This window comes from Papaver somniferum, chromosome 6, assembly GCF_003573695.1.
Source record: "Papaver somniferum cultivar HN1 chromosome 6, ASM357369v1, whole genome shotgun sequence".
NCBI classification, from domain to species: Eukaryota; Viridiplantae; Streptophyta; class Magnoliopsida; order Ranunculales; family Papaveraceae; genus Papaver; species Papaver somniferum.
Window position 1 is genome coordinate 84,344,264 of NC_039363.1, and position 21,942 is coordinate 84,366,205.

The following is a 21,942-nucleotide window of genomic DNA, read 5'->3' on the forward strand; positions in this document are numbered from 1 at the left end:
TACATAAAATTTCATCTCCGATGCCAAGGTATTGTTACCCTAGAACTGAGAGAAAATTTTTGGAATAAAGAATTGATGATCTGTCAAAAGACCCTGCGTCATGCAGAAGATAAAGATATGACTTTTTCCTTTACCCTTTCCTATGAGATGACAACCATGTCATGTTTTTATCTTTACCTTGACCTTGGCATTGGAGATAAATTCTTGGTTAAAAAAGTGTTAAATCCCATATCTTTTTAAGACCTTCACCCTAGCATTGGAGATGCTCTTAATACAATTCATCATATTATTCATTGCTACTACTAATCGGTCAGCAAAAAAGAAAATTCCATGATTAAACGCTAGTTAGCTTCTAACTATACCGGTCCATATTAATTACTCAAATAAGAAAATATTCGGCTAAACACGAATTCCTTCTGCACAAGATTACAAATAAGCATCAATATTCCACACAAGGGTGCAGACATTTGGAATTGGAATGAGCAAGAAAAAGTTAATGGAAGAATGGATTCACTCTCATCATCCCTTGTTCATTCAATCTTCCATGCATATATGAAGAGGCTGAAATCAGGCGTAGTTGTCCGTCGGCTGTCTGCAGATACATAGGTATCAGTACCACCGGCACTACTACCATCACCAGTCTCACTACCACCTGCACTATATTCCGGCCTGCCAGGACGAAAAATGAACATCCCATGACCTGAAGGATTACCAAATAACCAATCATGAACATCCCAATAAACTTGCACGGGTGACTTGTTAACAATGAGTCTCATTTCCTCTAAATTTCCATTGCAAATTTGTAACATGAATTACAACTATTCCGTCAATGCTAATCCACATCTCTGGATCTCTCGGACCAGTTAATGAATTTTCAACAACAATATCATGTTCTTTCCTGCTGTTTTGATCAAATTTGGCTCTTGTTGAAAAACATTTCTTCTCAAAGATGTTTTCTTTCTTATAAATCAATGTAGCATCTACTAATGAAGGTCTAGATTTGGTTCTTTTGTATGCTTTTTTCTTTATATCTCCCAACAGCAAAACAACCTCATCTTCTGACACCAATGCAACATAATAATCTGCTGAAGGCTCAGGACTACCTGTGAATTTCGCTGAACGAAGATCCCAATATACATTTACTCGTTTTTCATCCAATTCGAATGACTTGAACCCTTTTTTGCTCCAAAATGGCCATGGCTTAAAATCAATTTTGCAAGTGCACTCATTTTCATTACCCGGATTATGAACAGCTATGTTTAGAGAGACATTGATCAAATTTTAGACCATGTTATCATTATCCTACGGGTAACCTCGAAGAGCTTTGTTTCATAGACGCATGTAACTGTGCATTCTGCTGCCTTATTCGCTGCTGACGGGTCTTCTGTTAATTTTGCTGCCGCTGAAGTGTCAGGCATTGATTGAATTCGATAAAGATTATTAGCACCCATCATTGCTTTTCAAAAATATTCTGATTAAATCTCACACCGTGACCTCAATCAATCTCAAGGCAAAGAACACAAAGCCATAGGAGCAAAAATTGCTCCGCAATTATGGCTTGAAGAATGTTCTAGGCCATCATGAGGCCAGCATCAACCAAATCCTAATCAAGTTTTTTTAACATGTCATAAACATTCACTAATTCATCTGATTTTATAAACTGTATTAAACAAGATTTAAACGAATGTGCGAATCTAATATTACCTCAAAAGTGGTGTTTTCGGATCAAGAACAACCCTCGGGAAGGTATTGAAAGATGTTGACGAGAAACATACCACCAGTATAAACAAAAATTGGCTCATTGATACTATCATGAAAAGTAGAGCAATTTTAATTTCAGCACGAAAGAGGAAATAAAGGAGAAAGGAGGATGATGATTATGGGAAGGATAAATGTGAAATTTTGTTGGGAAGATAAAACTGCTCTCATCTCATGGTTGTTAGTAAGTTGCCCGAGACAGAAGGGCTAAAACTAACAAAACGGTAACCAGCTCTTAACATTGCATATATCAGACGAGTTTTCACAAATTCCCAATGCGTTAAATTAGCTAAATTTATCATTTTAACATCGTAAATTAGCTTTTTTGTGTTTCTACTAATTCTGGAAATTAAAACGAGTTTTCACAAACTTGCAATAGATAAACAAAAGCACATTTAATCAATCTCTTAAACTGAATTACCCAACAAACAAAAGACTCTACAACACTCTAACCAAAAATTTAGCAAATCCCAACCTGTGTGTAGAAAGTAACTAGTAGTAGTTTACTGCTTCTCAATTTCACCATCATCAACTTTTTTAAGTTTTAACCATGCAAAAAAGCTGCATATGCATACCAAAAAAGCTGTGAACATAGTTATACACCTGCACTGTTTCTTTTAAAGTTGTTAACTTGCATGTAACAGGAAAGTTTCGAAAGAAACACAAGGCAAAAAACCTTTTGGAGCAATTTTCAATTTAAAATGTGTTACCAAAAACAGAAATATGCCAAAACCATATCTAGACAAATAAGATGCAAAAGGATTGTTGTTGGAATAAAGCTACTGTTTTTCTTACCATGTTGATGATTTAGAGACAGAGAAGCAGTGCTATATGATCAAAAGTCTGGTCAAAGGTTGTCGTTTAGTACTAGCTAGAGGGTAAAACACTTGCACTACTACAGATTAACTTCCAAACACAGGTGGGTTTTAATCCAAAAGTGACATTCCTAGAAAACACCAAAGACACAACATAAATGGGAAGAGTTGCTAGATCACATGTGTGAGAGACACTACTTGCTACTACTACTACTACTTACTAGAGAAAAGAGACAGAGACTAATGATGATGATGAATCTAAGTACTGATAGATAAAAGAGTGATTGATCCATGTATATGGTCTAAAGATGTAGATTGATCCTCCTAAATATGCATCCTCCTCCTCCTCCTTTGACAGTTACCAATAGGTGTAGGGAGAGTACGTGAAGTAGAACCGTTCCGAGGTGGAGAAAACAAAACTGGCAAGAACTTGTCTGTATCACACTGGAAGTATTTGTTTTTGAAGTGGCTCACATTTCCATCCCTTCCCTGATTGTTTGTGTACAAGTAAAAATATAAAACCTTTAATATCCGTATATATGCATTACTAAAATGCGTGAGTGACACACAGAAATAAGATTAAGATAAGTTAAATTACATATGATTTACCTGAATTCTTGCAGGACGAATCTTGCAGATCTTGGGTGTGTTCAAGAACATAGAATCCTTCCAACTAAAGTTGTTAAAAGATTTGTAAAATCTCATAGCAGCAACAGAAGTGGTGAAGTTGAGAAAAGCATAACCTAAGTTGCTTCTACTCCTGTTTAAACAATAGCATCAAAAATTAAAACAACAATAATAATAATACAGTACTTGAAAACGAAGAAGAAGTAGAAGTTTAAATTGAATGGCTTGGTACATACCCGAAATCGATAGGCAAGTAAAGGAAGTCATATTCAGAAATAATCATGTCCTGCAGACCATCATGATTTAACATTGCTAATGCTTTTTTGTTCTCTTCTATGCAGTGCTGGTCCACTATTTCAATCAGCATCCTCCTGCTGAATGTGTTTTTTGTAGACAAAAAATTCAGTACTAAATAGTAAAGAACCATAAAACAAAAGACAGCGAGAAGCAGAAGAATTAGAGGGGGAACCTTATTGTGGAGGGGATATTTCTCATCATAACACTAGTACTACTAGTTGTAGTTGTCTTCTGTTGCAAGTAGTACTCTTGTGTTTTAGCAGAAACATGAAATGGTTGTTGTTGTTGATGATGATGATGTGGAAATGGTGGTGGCAGTGGTGGTCGAAAGAATGGCATGGTAGGGTAATAAAATGAAGGTCTTTGATAAAAGGGATTAAAGAGATGAGGAGTTGGAGAAAGTGAAGGTTTGGGATAATGGGTATTAAAGGGTTGCAGAGGAAAAGATGCTTTCTGATAGTAGTAAGCTGCGAGCTCCCTCATATTTAGGTACTGATATGGTATGGGATAATGGTTATTGAAGGGTTGCAGAGGAAAAGATGCATTGTGATAGTAGTAAGCTGCAAGCTCCCTCATATTTAGGTACTGATATGGTTTGGCATTTGGGTTCAACATTCTAGTTAGAAAGAAAATTGGCCAAGGATGATGATGTATGGAAAGCAATTTTGTACCTGAAGCGGAGGGATGAAGAGTGCTGGTGAGGAATTTATGCTAAAAGGGATGAGGTTTTGATTTGTTATAATGGAGATGTGAAATGAAGGTAAGGGAAGAAGAGACTAAAATTGTACTAGTAATCAGGTGCGTGCCTTTGCAAATGAAGTCTGAATTCCACTGATCATGTAATACAAAAATGTACCCGTTTCTTTGCAACTGTTTTTTTGTACAGGTAAAGGTTGTCGAGGTAGAAAGAGCCCCATAGGGGAAATGATCTAGTGGTGTAGAATGGTCATTAACCATATGATCCAATGGTTAATTCCTACCCTGGCTTTTCTTCATTTTTGTGTTTGTTGGTCATAGTTCTTAATCTTATCATCAGAAAATTGAAGTCAGCAGAAATTACGTTGAACCACCCAACCGCTGTTATTCCTCAAAACATATGGCTCATATTTAGGCGGTGAATGATTAAGGAAAGTGCATTTACATTATGTCCTAATTTAGTTACTCAAGTTGCAATCTCCAAAAAGTAACAAATTTATACGGTAATAGTTTCATGTACATACATTAATTACCAGTAAGTAAAAGAATACAAAAGTAACACTTAACAGCCGGAAAACCAAAAAGCCACTCGGAACACAAGCGCAGGGGGGAAAGGAATTAGGATTATTACCTCTAATCTCACGATTCCGGAGAGATGTTCACAATTCAGACTGATTAGATGGCGATGTACAGAACTTCTTATTTCAAGGTAATGTTACAAATTTGCTGTGAGGTGAAGACCGGCCTCTCCTGTTGTTGGGTGTGGATGAAATGGCACTGCTTTCTTTTCCATTGGGAATTATGCCGTTCGGATTAAGCTTGTTCTCGCTCTTCCCTGATGTCAGAATTGGCTCCATTGCCTGCATACCCCTGCAGTAACAAATATCCCATATGGCAAACAATAAATATCCGTATTTGGAAGCAATTGCATGTAAATGCTGCACAGTTTCTAACTTAAGAATTTAACCTGGGTTCAAGATTCTGAGAACTCCTTGCAAAGTTTTGACGGAGCTTTTTAACTGCTTTACTAACAGGTGTAAAGGATCGAATATACCCATGTTCGTTTTCCATCTCTGATGATTCAATTTTGCATGCCACTTCTGGCTTTCTTTCTGTTTCTATTTCAGAAAGTAATGAATCTGCGACATCGGTCCTCTGAATTTTAGTTGAGTCCTGATGTTTAGCTCGAGTCTTATGCTCAGGTTTGCTTTTCCTGATGCCGCCTGCTCTAACATTCAGTACTTGCTTAAACTGCTCATCCTCGTGGTCATGGTGGAATTTTCTTGAGTGGAGGTTGTAAGCATCAGATACGTTTGTATGGTTCTCTTTTGGTGGGACCAAAGTTATAGAAGCACAAGATTTATTAACAGCTGCTCTCCTTGGAATCTGCACTTGTGCTGTGGGTTGTTTGTTGTCGAGTATATCTAGTTCGAGCCTGTTTCTAGTGAAGGCAGCTCGATCAGTGGACATTGATCTCCTCAAAGGTGAGGATGCCAGCCTTGCCTTCCCGGGCCTTGTAACACCTTCTTCCGGAAGGAACTGCGTCATAGGAATAGGATCCTTGTTTGTGGTTCCTGAGGGAAAGCGACTCCTCCTTTCTTTCCCCGTAGAGCAACTTCGTACCTATAATATTTAATTAAAAACTAAGATCAAATTCTGAATGTGTGACTTCAAACATAACTAGATTTTCATGCTTATTATGACGCACGCACCTCACTGGGTCTGGCCCCATCAATAGGTTGGTGAACACTTTCAGGTTTTAAGCTAGATTTAATACCATGTCTAGGCAAACTTAGAGGTGACACTGTTCTCAATTTTTGGGACTCCAATCCTGCCCGAACATTACCACTTTTTAATTGCTCCACCTCTGCCTCTTTTCTTTCCAACGCCAATTTGAGGTTTGAGAGCTAATGGATGACAAGAAAGAAAATGTTGCAAGGATCAAGGAAATATATTATACAGTTCATTAAGATATAATCAAACAAGAAAATACATTAAATACCATACCTCTTCCTTCAGTTCTCGTATTTCTCCGGTTTCTTTATTGGAACGAGCTGCTCCAAGCTCTATACAAGCTACTCGTTCAGCAAATTTGAGGGTACTGATTGTTTCTCCAATAGAGCTAACTTCGGGATTTATATGAACAAACATCAAAGTTTTTGCCTGCCCACCTAAAGAGTCTTGCAGTACTTGAGTTAGCTTGCTATTTCTGTAAGGAATATGTGTACTTTTTTGTGCAAGGGAGTATATAACATCCCCAAGTGCAGATAGTGATCTATTGATGTGCTGGGCTTCTTTTAATCTGTCTCCAACAGCCTCAGATTTGTCTACGCGCTCACTTCCAGCTAAATCTACTAGATGAAGGCAACCTCGGAGAGTGAATCCAGAGATTAGTTCCTTCCCTTGAACATGAACTGTTAATACACTTGACAAAAAATGGCAAACCCCGCAAATTAGGCTCATAAATGGAAGTAATGTGAACATGGACAAAAACAGAGACATACCTATGGGAACGACTACTACGTTCATTTAGTGCTGTAGCACCCACTGCACGATTTCGTTGGCCTGTTCCCATCAAATCCAGAACGTCTCGAGTGGAAGTCACTGGAATCAAACTTGCATCAGGTATATTGAGGCCATTCAATTGAGAATTATTCCGAATATCTAACGTGAATCAAGTTAAGGCACACATCTGACAGATAAGGCATTGGTGAGACTGCTACATTCATCAAACTAAGATGCATACAAGAAAAGTGGAATTGAAATAGTCTCTAGTCAAAATGACAAAACTTGAGGATATCTTTTGTTAGAGCCGTCAGTTACCAGGAGATCCCTCACTTGCTCGTTGTATATTTCTATCATTTGTACGCTAACTTCATATGAGACGAAGTCTATCCTAGACTTTGATATTTCAAACAAGTCTCTCAGAGCTCTATAATTTACACCCCATCTTCCCTCTGTGCTTATATCTGGCCCGCTCTGCAAAAATGATAAAGTAAAAATCATGTTATTGTTTCCATCTCAAGTTAAGTTTTAAACAACTAGCTAGGGCTTTTTTGTAACAGTACTATTACCATTGTGTACGTTTTTCCGGAGCCTGTTTGCCCATATGCGAATATGCAAACATTGAAACCGTCTAAAACTGATCTAATAAGTGGTTGGGTATCAGCAAACACTTCCTCTGTTCAATTAAGTTTCATCAGTACTTATTAAGTACTTCATATAAGAAGATATGCCCCTAATGTCATATTTTGAGAAGGAGAACTTACCTTGGGTTACATTTGTTCCGAACACTGTGTTGAATGAAAATACCCTCCTAGCATCTTTTCCTTGCTTATGAGGATTCATGATCATGATATTTCCATTTTCTCCAATATAATCTACCGTAGACTGTCCACTTACTTGTCCTGGCAAAAATGGTCTCACTCTGCAGTATACTCTGATACTCCCTGATAAGATGCTCTCTTAAGTAGGTTAGACTCTACAAACGTACCAAGCTTTATATAATAATAAATCAGGTGGAATTACCTTTGAGATCTTGTACTTGATTATACAAGAGACGATTTTCCTCGAGAACTTTGTGGTAAGATGATGAAGTAACTTCAAGACCCTGTATATGATGTTCTAAGGACAAAAAAAGAGTGAGCAAGTACCGTAAGTTTTAGATATAAATCTTTGCTGAAAGACATGTGACATGGAAGTGGTTTAACCTCTTACTTACCTAGCCTTTTAACTTCACCTTCCCAGTTTGATATAACCTGCTTAGAGTCAGCACTAGACACTTGAAATGCAGATTTTAGCTCCTGATATCAAACATTTGAAGGAGAAGAATGGGTTTGTAAAATTGAAATAGTGGACAAGCTACCAAAGTTGGTAAGTAAAGGACCCTTGATTTGAGGGAAAACTGGCAGTCGCACCTCAATTAGTTTCTGTTGGTGATCGAGTCTTTCCAAATAATTACCATTGTGACAACTTGTAACCTGGATTTCTCCAGATTTTCCACCACAAATGCAGAGTTTTGAAAAATCATTTGAATCCCCACGAATTCTTTGCTTGAGATACTTTGAAATGGCCTTGATGAATTCTGCCTTCGAAACAGAATCCAAATCACCTTTCAGACTCTGCTTCAGAAACAATCCAAGCTGTACATGTTATGGGTGGCACACAAACAAATCAGATATCTAAGTTTGAGGCTCCAACTGAAGTGTACGAAATGAGAAAAGTACCACTAGCACATTCCTTGAAGAACATCAGCGCACAGAAAGGAAAAGGGATATAAGTCAGTGATTTGCACGAGTACCTGATTACCATGCAAAGTTAGTAACCTCGTAAAATCGTGAACCACCTTCCTAAGAACAGCATCAATGAGCTGCACATTTGAGATCAACAGCGATATATTAGAACCCAATAAGCATGAAGCAGGGAAGTCAAGTAAGTAGCTACTAAGTTTTGGACCTTACCTACCATTGTATTTAAAGGTGTTTGGTCAAATCCATTACGATCAGTAAGATATGTTCGAAGGAGCTCAAGACCAAAACGGTCAAAGAGGAAAGTCAGTGCATCGGCTGCTTTAGATTCTTCAAGTAAAATATCACTAGAGAGATGAAGAAATTCTAATATTTGTTGGTCATATTCATTTGAGGAAACAGAATCGTCGATGGACTCATCAGTACTTTCACTGGAGCAGATTAAAGACAAGGAAGAAGATGACTCCTTTTGTAAGGATGTTATCTTTACAGTCCCACCATATCTCCATACTCCAATTCCACCAGCTTCTTTCCACTCATGATATCCTTTCAAACATAGTATACAATCAACAACCTTAGCTGATGAACCTCCCTGTAAAATGGATAGCAAGTTATACGCAATGATAACAAGAGACACGCCGTTGGTGCATTAACAAGTTATTGGGATAGACATAGAATGAAAGAACAAACCTTCTCCAAATCAGACGCTTCAAAAGTCAGTAGTTTCATATTGCCAACAACAACAAGGAAATTCCTCATATTTTCGAAGTACTGAATAGCAGATTGGGCTGCCCCATCCGCCGACTGAATTGTTAAGATGGGATTCTCCACCACCTATGCATACAGACTCAAATTAAAACAACATAAATTATCTAGATGCCTCTCCAATATTGGGCATTGATACCCACGACTTAAGGTAATACATCAATTAAAGAGGACGCCACGCGTTATGATTTGCAACATATCATGTGAGTAAACAGAAAATTTAAAAAGAAATAGGGAAAATTTCAATCACTGACATGAAATGTTAAGTCATGAATAGAATACCTTTGAGATGGCACCAGGGTTGACCTTGTTGAGAACATTGCAGAGGATAAGGCCATTGCGAAGGGCGAGAGAGAATTCCTCTTCCGTGGGTTGTTTGGGGAGTAAGTAGGATTCTGAAGCACCTTGGTCCATCATCTTCTGTAGCCATTCCACTGCTTGATACCTTCTCCATGCTGTAATAATTAATTCAAAATAATCACCAGTAAGAAGGAAATTGAACTCCAGAAATGAGAATTAAAATTAAATAAATTGGAGGAAAAAAATTTAGGAAACGATCGACTGAAAATTTTGTGTGACCTAATTTCTAAGGCTCCGAAACCCATTCCAAGTGAGAGCAAGAAATGAATATGTGGCGGGAAGTCGGGTGCCTTTTACTTTTACAGTGTGGATTTGCCCCCCTAATTCATTATTATTACAGGCTACCTTCCGGGTTAAAATTCTATACCGTGGTCCGTGACCTTAGGCTGCATACCTAGAAAAGGTCACCGCCGAGGGAATACCATAGAAAATGTATTTTTTTTTATTATGCCTGGAATGTGGATTTAAATAATTCGGGCATTGGTGCGATGGTGGCATGAAAGTGGATTGAGCCGTCGTTCGATGCAGATGACATGTTCAGAAAAAAAGTAATCACCTAGTCGATCCTAGTTTATGGGTTCATCTGCCAAATTATCAATATTAAAAAGAATCATGCTTGTGATTTTATCATGGAAAGAAAAAGGATAATGCGCTATAGGAGGACCAGATGGGAACTATGAGTAACCTTCGGGATCCCTACGGTGATTCATAACAGCATAAGTGGTGGGAACTACATCTTCCCGTAGATTCACAATTAAATTTTAGCACTCACCTAACCCACTCTCATCGCATCATGAGGCGCCGCTTATGGGGCTGCATAGCGGGTCAATAAATGATGGTGGTCAAATTTCTTTCAACTAAGTTGATGACAGTATCATCATCTCTATTGTTCCGTTCGGACATTTTTGTTCCATCTTTTCTTTCTCCCTAATGCTTTGGCTACTTAAAGAATTACTCGTATAACAAAAGCAATAGAATCACAAATGAAGTGAGGAACATTAGATGATTATTCGGGTCAAAGAAAGTAGTTGTATACTTTTCAACTACAAATGAACCTGCAACGTTGAATTTAATTACACGAATAGATAATTACTGAATATGTACCTGCTTCTGCAGCTTTTCGTTGAGCTAACTCGTAATCGTCAATGATATCTTTATCACCAAACGAGCTGCAGTGATATTGAGATGACGATGATGACGACGAAGACGAGTTTGGGCCTTTGATATTACTATCATTATGACTTTTCTGTGCTACTGTTCCTAATGGTGCTCCCATTAAGCTCTTAGAAAGAGAGAGTGATGAATCCAATGTATTCTTCTTCTCCTGTGATGGCATTTTTGCTACTAACTCTCTGGATTCCTTTATACATCTTGGGAACACTTGTTTAATGCTGGTATATCTCACTCCCTGAAAAGATTCTCTGGGAAATCATTTCCAAGAAATTAAAATGTAGAAAATGAACACAGTAGCATATGTACAAATTAAGTAGGAGCAGAAGAGCAGTTCCCGAATCACCACGATGGTACGTACTACGTACTATCCCCCTCATGGCTTACCTAGACGATTTCGAAGAAGCTTAATTTGTCCACAGAGTTGTTGATTGCTTGAAACACATAATGAGGATATTTAAGGTAGCTAAGCTAGATGATCATTGTCGTAGGTGCAACAAGAAGCTGAAGAGAATCGAGCCTATCCTGATAAAAGCGCAGACATCGTACTCTTGAAGAGATGTAACCGGAGGAAGATGAAATTTCTAACGGTTCAATTCTCTAAAATGGGAGGAGGAAAAATGAAGACAAGTTTCTCGTGAGTTGTGGCGCAAATGGTATTCAAAAAAAATATAAGAGAGAGAGACTCAAAAATAAAAACGACGACGTTAGCTACTAATGTGAATATTTAACACTAACTTGATGATTTATGTGTGGTTATGGCCCATTAATGAATGGCATTCCCTACGGACATTGCCAACGTCGGACCGATTTACATTATGAAAAGCACTTTTCTCCGCAATTTACTGATTTATGCAACTGCTTTAGGTGTGACTTGAGTTCGAAGTACGTATGTTATTACAGAAATCAGGATGATAGGCCCCTAAGTATATACGTACTTGTTTTTGTTTTTTTGTTAGGAACAAGATGAATACTGGTTGGGGTCTAGGCTACAATATATGCGTTCAGTGTTTGAAATGGAATAAGGAGGCAAAGCTGGAACAAAATCATTGGTGTTATATATTAAAACAAATTGATTTCAAATAAAATGATCGAAGAGGGACAAGCTTTTTCAATTTTTATATCGTTACTTATGTTTTCTGACTTTCGTCACTACTTTAAAGTGGAACACATAGATAAAATAAGTCTCAACCTCTCTGCTTTATCCCTCTCAGTTCTGCTTTATAGGCCAAACTTTACTTACAAGCATGACTACGTTTAAGCAGCGGTAATGAGCATGTAATCCATGAGTGTGTTATGTCTATTGTAATCTGTATATGTGGTTGTTTCTATCATTACTCTATATAGAACCGGAATGCAGATACTTGATAAAAACAGCTATTTTACTATCCACAAATGAAAGTCAAAAAGACTATAAACCAGTGTACGTGCTATTTGACAATGGAAATTTTATATTTTTTGCATCCATAAATAACAATTGGCATTCGTTACGAGGTGCAATTGACTGTGGATACAATTTAATACTCCCTATATTTCTGTAAAAATATTACTATCACTTTTACAGAAACAGAGGTACTGTTTATTTAATTGTAGACATACAGGATAAAAATATGCATACTTTAAACACAAATACAACGATCTATTTCTGCGGTTTTATATAAAAAAAGAAGAGGAGCTCTGGTGATGATCATAACTGGAAAAATATCGACCTCGCGGCTTTCAAGAAAAAGCATGGTCTTGGGAGGTTTGAAGTTCATTTTTATGATAAATGCGATGACCTTACTCTTGAGATGATAAGGACTATGAGTATGATCACAAGCGTCGTTGACCACCATCGGTGGCATTGAAGCGGGTCTAATGCTTCCCTTGTACGAGTATCGGGATCTTTTTTACGATGATGTATTAGCTCGTCGGAATGTTAACCTGAAGTCTACTACTCATTGTCGCTTCATGGCTCAGTATAATGAAAAAATCTGACGATGTTTGCATGAATGTTATCTTCGTAGTAAGGGCCAAACTATGATGGAGTGTTATACTCGCGATCCGAAGCAGCGGGGTTGGTATACTTATGAGAATTCTAATGCTACTTCCGATGACTATGTCAATAGAAAACAATCGTAAGAAGTGGAGCGTAGGGCTTCACCAAAATTCACCTTTTGAGTGAGGTGAATGATGTCAAGTTCTAGTCCGTTCTTGGTACTGAAAACGATGATGTACCAAGGTCTTTCCCTGCTAAGGAGCGTCTTCATCATGATCATGATCATGAATGGTATCGTATACCGATAGAAATCATCGGTCATTGGGCTTACTCCTGGGCTACTAAAGACAAGAACTCGGCTCGTATTACCCCGCTTGATCATTATGGTGCATATGTTCCCTGGAAGCTGGACTTCACTGGTTTAACTTCGAATATGCGACTGATGAGGTACTTTTTTTCCTAGATATTCTTACTTTTCATTGGTTTCAGAAGGGGTGTGAAGAGAAAAGTTCTGAATCTTTGAAAAGAAAAATTGTCTCTACTACTGTCAAGGTATGGTCTGTTTTATTTTTACTGCTTAAGTATCTGCGTATGTTGCCCTAAGTCCATGGCTTGATGTACAGATGTTGCAGGTGTCGAAGAAACCCAAGATTTCCCCTCGTGAGTCTTCAACTGCGGAAGCTGAGGAGACAGGGATACAAGAAGTTAAAAGTCTAGTCATTGATGGGGAGGAAGATGACAATGTTGACGAGGAAGAATCTGATGCCGAAGGGAGACGAGGAGGTCGAGGACTGGGGGTACGCCGGACCCAATATCTAAGGCGGGGGAGGAAGAATTAGATGTTGAAAATGAAAAAGTGGGGGTCTAACAACCACACCCAATATTTCGTTGGGCAATATGTATGGACTAACTCCGATATAATTCCAAGAGAATCAATTAGATAGTTAGACTCAATCAAGGAAAGATATCCAAGAGTTATATCTCTTTCTCAAATTAATCAGTAAATCAAAAGGATGAAATCCGTGAACTGATTGGTACGACACTAGCCTGCTACAAGTTAACTTCGGATTGGAATGTAGTTGAGCCATAACCAAGTATTATACCGATTAAGGTACAGGCGCGTTCCTACGCCTATCAATCCCAACAAGACTCTATGCACTTGATTCCCTTAGCTGATCTTACCCACAACTAAGAGTTGCTTCGACCCAAAGTCGAAGACTTATAAACAAATCTGTCTCCCACATATAAGTCTATTCTGATAGATAAATATGTCTCCTACAGAAGTACCTATGAAGTTTTTGTTCCGTCTTTTGATAAATCAAGGTGAACAGGAACCAATTGATAATCCGGTCTTATATTCCCGAAAAACAACCTAGAAATATCAATCACCTCACAATAACTAAACCATGTGGTAGTAGAAGAAGTTATTGTGGAATCACAAAGAATGAGAGGAAGAGCTTTGTGATTACTTTTTATGTCTTACCTAACGGAGATAAACCTCAGGAAAATCTTAGAGAAGATAGTATTCAATACGATAGAACAAGTAAGATCAGAACACGCGACTACAGAGAAAATAGTTGGGTCTGGCTTCAAGATCCCAAATGAAGTCTTCAAGTCGTTAACCTATAATGGTTTTGGAAAAACCTAGGTTAAAGGATAATCGACTCTAGTCGCAACTAGGACACATGAAAATGTCGGGATTAGATTTTTCGGTTACTAGAGTTATCCATTATATATTCTTTCAAATCATGGCTTGCTTACAATCAAAGTTAACTTAGCTTAAAAACAACGCATTCAATATTCATTGTTAGATAAACACCTGATTTAAAATTCAAGCTAAGTTTTCTTAAAACCAAAGCAATATCTCTCCACCGTTATATGGTCTTAGCTTGTTACACACGAATGAAATATATTTTCATTTAGATATGGGTAACCATACCTAAACGTGTATATTGAGTTAGCTCAATAATAGTTAACCGAAGTTAGCCATATGAACACTTTTGTATTAACCACATTCATCTAACATTTCTAAATCAAATATGATGATCAATCAATTATGAAAGATAATCAAATGAATCTAATTGTGTTACTCGTATAGTTATTCAATTGTTTATATCTCATAGAAGTATACAAGACATAATTGAAACGAAATCGGATTTGATTTATGATTATACAAAGTACTTATACAAGAACCAATTCATGAACATTCAGCCACGGTTTAAAAAGAGTGCACTCCTTAATTTATAAATTTATTTTTTCATGAGTATGAAAACATACTTAACCGATTTTAGAACTTTAACCACTGAGTTTGTAAATGGGTATGCAAACTATAGTTCCAGACTTTGGTCTTGTCCAGCAGTTTGCAAACCGGTATGCATACTGCTGTCCGGACCTTAACTCAGGTAGAACCGTTCGCATACTGGTATGTAAACTTGGTTCTCAAAATTTAAAAGTTAAAACCGTTCGCATACTGGTATGCAAACAAGGTTTCCGGATCTAAATCATACCAAAAGAGTTTGCATACGGTATGCATACTGTGTTGTATCCAGATAATGGTTAATTGTTTCAAACTCCTATTTCAATCATTGAAACATCCTTAGAAGATGACAATAGTTGTCTCACGCAAACTATTAGCTTATAAGTAATTTTCAAGTGATCGAATGATCAATACGAAACATTCCGATTCGACATCAAATGACTGTCTCACACAAATCATGTAAGATGTTTCAAGGCAATTTTCACATGATCATCTTTGACTTATTATTTGGTTTCCAACAAATAAATTGGTTCCAACTAAACTCGTTAAGAATAATGATGAATGTATCTAAAGTAAAAGGCTTACAACACATATTTCGATAAATATATAAGCGGGTTAAACTCGGGTCGAAATATCAAATGTGTATAATATAAAAGTCTATATATCTATACGACTTAGTCTCAATAGGAGATAGAATATAATAGACTTTTGAGTGATAGATAAGTTTTAGTCTTCACATACCTTTTATTCATGAAGTTCCTCCAAGCTTTCCTCATTAGATTTTCATCTTCAATCGATGAACATTGTAAAGTCTAAAGCTCAACTACACATTTTATTCTAATACGAGACATAGCTATAAGTAGACTAGAAATCAAGACTTATAGTTTTGATCACCTAAACTTGTCAAACAAGCTTGTGATAGAAACGCTTGCGAGTTCGACCGAGCAATGTTCTAACAATCTCCCCCTTTGTCAATTTTAATGACAAAACTATCAATACATATGGATTACAAAATAAATAAACTTTGTAGCTTATCCAATATGCTTGATTTCCTTGGTTCTTCAATATTCCTTGAATTCTTCGCAACTCCAAGTACTCCAGTGATTTTGAACGTGTTCAACTCAGCATCATTGTTTTTGAAGATCTGTAGCCATAATAATAAAAAAACAGTTGTTCTCAATTATTTTTATACAGTGTCATAGTATTATTACACAACATCAAAGTCCAATTGTATCACAACTTTGACAATAATACTACGGTGATATGTATCACTCCCCCTTAGTCAATACTTCATCTCACAATGAAAATCACTCCCCCTTACATAATGATCCGTAAACCATATGTATGTAGTGTGAACTACTAAATAATTCTCCCTCTTTTTGTCAATATAAATTGGCAAAGGTACGAAAACTAGCCGGATCATAATGAAATTCTCAAAGAGATAATTCATGACTAAAAGAGAACATATCAACTTTGTTTCGATGATTTCACATAGTCGAAACTTAGTGTATTTATCAAGGAGTTTATAAAGATACAAGATAACTCCTAAAATATTCCACATCCGCAATCCCCACAAAGATTTGGCAATTAAGCACAAGTTCAATTAAAAACTCTCCCCCGTAAAATGTCATTCCCGAAAGAACAACAAGAGCGACCTTTCTTTTACGAGAAAAGAAAGATTTCTTTGGACGTTAACAAATCACATGAAACATGAATTTGTATCAAAAAACTTGAATAAATCAATCACAAGAATACCTTAAAGATTAATTTAGTCGGAAATGCTCAACATAAGAAAACTTACGGAGCCATACAATACTTTCACATAGAAGTGGATCAGGGAAAGATCAATACCGCGAAATATTCAACAGTTCATTCTATCTTTTATCAATATTTGCATAAAGACACAATAGACTTAACTTTTGACATATATGAGATAATCATAGTTCACGGACGTAAACACACATATCCCATAAAATATTTTTGCAATATACCAGTAAAGATTAATATTGCAAAATCATCTTTCAAATAACTTGCAATTTAAATAAATAAATCTAAAACGTTGCAAGATGAAAACATTAGCTGTGTGTAATCACAATATTTTCTATTCAAAACCCTAGTTATCCTTCTTAAAACACAAGAATAAATTCTCATAAGAAGTTTCCTAGAAATTATTTTAACAAGAACTCAAAAGACATTTCACTTACTTTGAAGACTCTTCTCATATTCCCTATAATCATCAAGTTCATCTCCGATTAGATCAATCCTGGATTCGAGATTAACCATCTTTTCCTCCAGTCTTTTGCTTGAAGATCTTCAAGGCACGTACTTGTTCTAAGACGAGATTCATGGTCAATGAGATCTTATAAAAATTAGAGACAATGGGATTCACATCAGATGAGGAATCACGTTTGTCTTGACACATATCACTATCAGAAGAATCAAAACGAACTTTTTTAGAGGGAAAAGAACAGTCCAAACATCATCTTCTTTACTGGAAAGACTTGATGAGGACATGATAGAAAAAGTAAATGAAATGTTTTCATCAAGGAATGAAATCTTCCAACTTAAAAAGAAGACGATATGGGATAATATCCAAAAAGACCTTTGACCAAAACCCTAACAGAATTTTGGATATCCCAAAAAGGACTATATTAGATAAACCGTTTATACACAAAAATGGTTCTTAGCTCAATAACAGAAATTAGAGCGCAAGAAGGAGATACAGAAACAAATCAACAAAATAGCAACAAAAATCTTTTCACATCCCTTTTCAAGATTATGGTTCTTGTTCAAAACAAGAACAATCTTAGAACCTATTACAAATTGTAATTTCTCTCATCCAATAAAGGATCGGGTGGTTTCTCATGAGTAGAGGATGATTTTGTTATTCCTTGTTTCTGATTTCTCTTTATGGAGGGAAGATCAAGGATAAACATCTTCCTTTCCTGCAATGTTCTGAAAGCCCTGTTTATCGATTTTCGCAAATATTTATTGTTCTGAATATCTCTTTCGAAAGTAATGTAGATTTCTTATGAGATTTTCTTTTCTTCTTCAGATAAAGTAAATTAATAGAAAAAGATTTTTCAAAAACCTTCGTGCAAACCGTCTCTGGGTGATCCTGGTTTTTATACAAGGGAGACAAACGATTTGTTGTGCCATTGTATTTTATCATGTCTTTCTCATTACAAGAGAGGTTTGAATATGACATATTTTCAGGAATAATATGTTGATTGGGTTTAAAAGAGTTTATCGAAGATAATTGATTCTTCTTCTTAAAATCATAATTGCGAGATGTCGCATTCTCTTGTTGTAATTTTTTCAGTTTACATTCCATATTTTGAATCCTTTTAATTCAGGCTTCCTTATCCAGTTGAAACATACTCTTCATTGAGTACATATCTTTGGTCAAAAGATCAATTTTCTTTTCTGGGGAAGTTAGATCGTTTATCATGGAACAATCAGAGCTGTTAGATAGACAAGTGTGATTATCAACAAAGTAGGTGAGAGAACTTTCATAAACTTCTTCCTCGGGACAGTAGTTAAGAGTTGTCATCCATGCTTTGGTTAACTCACTAACTTCCTTATTAGGATAACCAGAGATATTATGAACACTTTCATAACACTTCGAACAAGTTCCATTATCATAATATTTGTGAACTTTTTTATCCTTCTCATTGATTGAAGACGAATTTTTTTGAGACTTTCCTTTTCTTTGTCTAAGAGTTATCTTTAACTGTTGTACAAACAGTGAAATAGTTAAATTAAAGCAATTCCCATCCTTTGTATCAATCAATTCAGGACACAAAGACTTAACATCAGATGTAGCAACAGGATTGCAATACATGTGAAGTTTTTCTCTTTTACTCAGTTCAAGATCAAAAATCTTTATCTTTCCAACAAGAGTATTTATGGAAAGTGTTTCAAGGTTATTTCCTTCAACGATGACATGTTTCTTAAAATCGTATTTAGATGACAACGATCTGAGAATTTTCATCACAATGTCATTTTCAGGAATAGTCTTACCCAATGCAAAAGATGCATTAACAATTTCAGACACTTTGTGACTAAACTCATCAAATGAATCTTCATTAGCCATACAAAGTTTTTCCCAATCATAATTTAGGTTTTGAAGCCTAGCTTCTTTTTCATAGGTATTCCCTTCAAATATGGTTTCTAGGATATCCCAAGCATTAAACTTATTGCATGTGGTCACATGGTGCTGAAGATCTGGGGTAATGGCATGGATGATCGCATTTAAACCGTCATAATTTTGCTTTGTAGCGAGAATCTCGTCATGCTCATACTCACCAATATCCTTTGGAGCAGTTACACTGTTTACTGTAACCATTGGAGGATTATAGCCAATAACAACACGAACCCATGACTGAAAATCACGCGCTTGGAGAAAAGAACGTATAACAATTTTCCACCATAAGTAATTCGAGCCATCGAAGAGAATCAACTAGACAGTCAGAATCAATCAAGGAATAACACAGACACCAGAAGTTTTGTTAACTAGAAAACCGCAAATACAGAAAAACCGCGGGACTTAGTCCTGTTTTGAACTCCACATTATATTAAGCCGCTATAGACACTAGCCTACTACAACTTAACTTCGGACTGGAATGTATTTGAGCCCTAGCCAAGTCTTACACCAATTAAGGTACAGTCGCGTTCCTTACGCCTCTGAATCCTAGCAGGACTCTATGCACTTGATTCCCTTAGTTGATCTCACCCACAACTAAGAGTTGCTACGACCCAAAGTCGAAGACTTATAAACAAATCTGTCTCCCACAAATAATATATTCTGATAGATAAAACTATCTCCCACAGAAGTACCTATGAAGTTTTTGTTTTTTCTTTTGATAATCCAAGGTGAACAGGAACCAATTGATAATCCAGTCTTATATTCCCTAAGAACGGCATAGAAATATCAATCACCTCACAATAACTTAACTATATGGTAGTAGAAGAAGTTATTGTGGAATCACAAAGAATGAGACGAAGAGCTTTGTGATTACTTTTTATATCTTACATATCGGAGATAAATCTCGAGCAAGTCTTAGAGAAGATAGTACTCAATACGATAAAACAAGTAAGATTAGAACACGCAACTACAGAGAAAATAGTTGGATCTGACTTCACGAATCCCAAATGAAGTCTTCAAGTCGTTAACCTATAATGGTTTTGGAAAAACCTAGGTTAAAGGAGAATCGATTATAGTCGCAACTAGGACACGGGAAATGTCGGGATTAGGTTTTCCAGTTGCTAGAGTTTTCCCTTATATAGTCTTTAAAATTAGGGTTTTCTTACAATCAAAGCTAGGTTAGCTTAGAAACAAAACATTCAATATTCACCGTTAGATGAAAACCCGATTTAAGATTCAAGCTAAGTTTGCTTAAAACCAAAGCAGTATCTCTCCACTGTTAGGTCTTAGTTTGTTACACACAAATGAAATATACTTTCATTTAGATATGGGTAACCGTACCTAAACGTGTATATTAAGTTGGCTCAATAATAGTTAACCGAAGTTAGCCATATGAACACTTTTGTATTAACCACATTCATCTAACACTTCTAGATCAAATATGATGATCAATTGATAGACACATTTTTTTGTCTGAATTGTCCTCATTTTCTGTATTGTTGGCACTCGATTTTTTCACTAATATTATGTTTTTATGTATTTTTAGGTATTTTCGGAAAAATTGACTCGAAAAAGTGTTAAAGGCACCACCAGAGAAAGTTTAAGCACCCTCATTTTGGATAAGGGAGCCTCCAGAGCACCCCAGACTGTTAAAGGCACCCACGTTTTGGATTTGGGGCATCCTCATCTTCATCATTCGAGTTTCAGTTTTGGCGGGAGAGTTTGGTTCTTCCCTGGAAGATTTGAGTTCGAAATTTAAGGGAGATTTAGAGTGATTGAATGGATGATATTCATTGGGATGACTTGACTGACTGTAACAGGCGTGGTATGATTGATTATTTCGGTTAAATTTAACTAGATAACTCGCAAGGAAAAATCAGGGCAACACGTACACCGGAAGAAATATTCACGGGATTACAACAAGTTAGGCGTGTGCTTCTCGTGTTTTGATAGCACTTGGTCTCTGAAGATGCATGGAGAAGTTAAATAAGGAAGATTCAGAAGTTGTAGACGCGTGAAGATTTAAAACAGGGAAGAAAATTTCTGTATCTTGCATGGGAGTATTTGTTATTGAGTCCGGGATTATTTGGAGTTATAAGGATATATTCTCGGTCAGAAAGGGTATATATATGCTGCTGGGATCACATAGAGGGGAGATCGAGAGTTTGGGAGAGAGACAGAACATCACAGGGCTGAAAAATCAAGTTGCAGAAAACCACCATTTCTGCTGCTGTGAAGAACACGAAGAACATAAGACGCACAGGGAACTGTCGTTCATGCTACAGTAACAACGACACATTCTAAGAAGAGTTGTATTGCTACAGTGTCTGTGACGCTTATTATTTATCGTTCTCTGTAACAGTTCGGTTTGTAACACATATAATTATTACAAACCCGGTTTTTGATTATTTTCTCCCATTTTCATCATTTGTCAACACTTTGAGCAATAAAAATGAATTTTGAGCGTGTTTCCAACATGATGAGAGGCTAAACTCTCGCGTAATCAAGGCAATGGATGAAGCTATATACACATGAATATTGGGTAACTATTTCCTTTTCTCTAATTTTTAATTATAATTCACTCAATCACTGCTTTTTGCAGAGTTTTTAAATGTTTACATAGTTTTCTTAATTATTTGTGATTCAGTTTGATAGATTATACTTTGTTTAATCAATTGATAGTCTATGCTTAGGGAATACAATTAATATTTGAGAATATGTTTGATTATTTGTGAATTAAGAAATAAGGGATTAAAAGGCTAATTAGAGTTTTGAAATATTTGATATCATTCATTCATGTGTAGTAGTGGATTCTAGTGTCTTGG

General features: G+C 36.4%; 2 protein-coding genes and 1 pseudogene across 4 annotated transcripts; all 3 read right to left on the reverse strand.

Annotated features, from left to right (window-relative positions):
• Positions 1-318: 318 nt before the first annotated feature.
• On the reverse strand, positions 319-1,959 carry LOC113285819 (annotated as a pseudogene).
• A 938-nt stretch (positions 1,960-2,897) lies between these two features.
• LOC113291000 (protein terminal ear1 homolog) lies at positions 2,898-3,510 on the reverse strand. The gene is made up of 3 exons (XM_026540583.1): positions 3,437-3,510; positions 3,183-3,333; positions 2,898-3,062 (listed from the first exon to the last, which is right to left on the reverse strand). Exons 1-3 carry the CDS (start codon positions 3,508-3,510, stop codon positions 2,898-2,900), a joined length of 390 nt encoding a protein of 129 aa, XP_026396368.1.
• Positions 3,511-4,666: 1,156 nt separating this feature from the next.
• LOC113288229 (kinesin-like protein KIN-14F) lies at positions 4,667-11,382 on the reverse strand. 3 transcript variants are annotated; one of them, XM_026537195.1, is made up of 17 exons: positions 11,123-11,382; positions 10,670-10,973; positions 9,488-9,660; positions 9,131-9,274; positions 8,658-9,032; positions 8,494-8,562; positions 8,111-8,314; positions 7,915-7,996; positions 7,722-7,817; positions 7,463-7,642; positions 7,268-7,374; positions 6,994-7,172; positions 6,698-6,862; positions 6,201-6,618; positions 5,906-6,100; positions 5,161-5,816; positions 4,667-5,063 (listed from the first exon to the last, which is right to left on the reverse strand). In XM_026537195.1, exons 2-17 carry the CDS (start codon positions 10,899-10,901, stop codon positions 4,898-4,900), a joined length of 3,441 nt encoding a protein of 1,146 aa, XP_026392980.1. In that variant the 5' UTR covers positions 10,902-10,973; positions 11,123-11,382; the 3' UTR covers positions 4,667-4,897. The 3 variants fall into 3 exon arrangements, with proteins under 3 accessions (XP_026392980.1, XP_026392979.1, XP_026392981.1); XM_026537194.1 differs by having other exon boundaries at positions 8,111-8,335; XM_026537196.1 differs by lacking the exons at positions 10,670-10,973; positions 11,123-11,382 and adding an exon at positions 9,785-9,815 and having other exon boundaries at positions 8,111-8,335.
• Between the last annotated feature and the right edge of the window lie 10,560 nt (positions 11,383-21,942).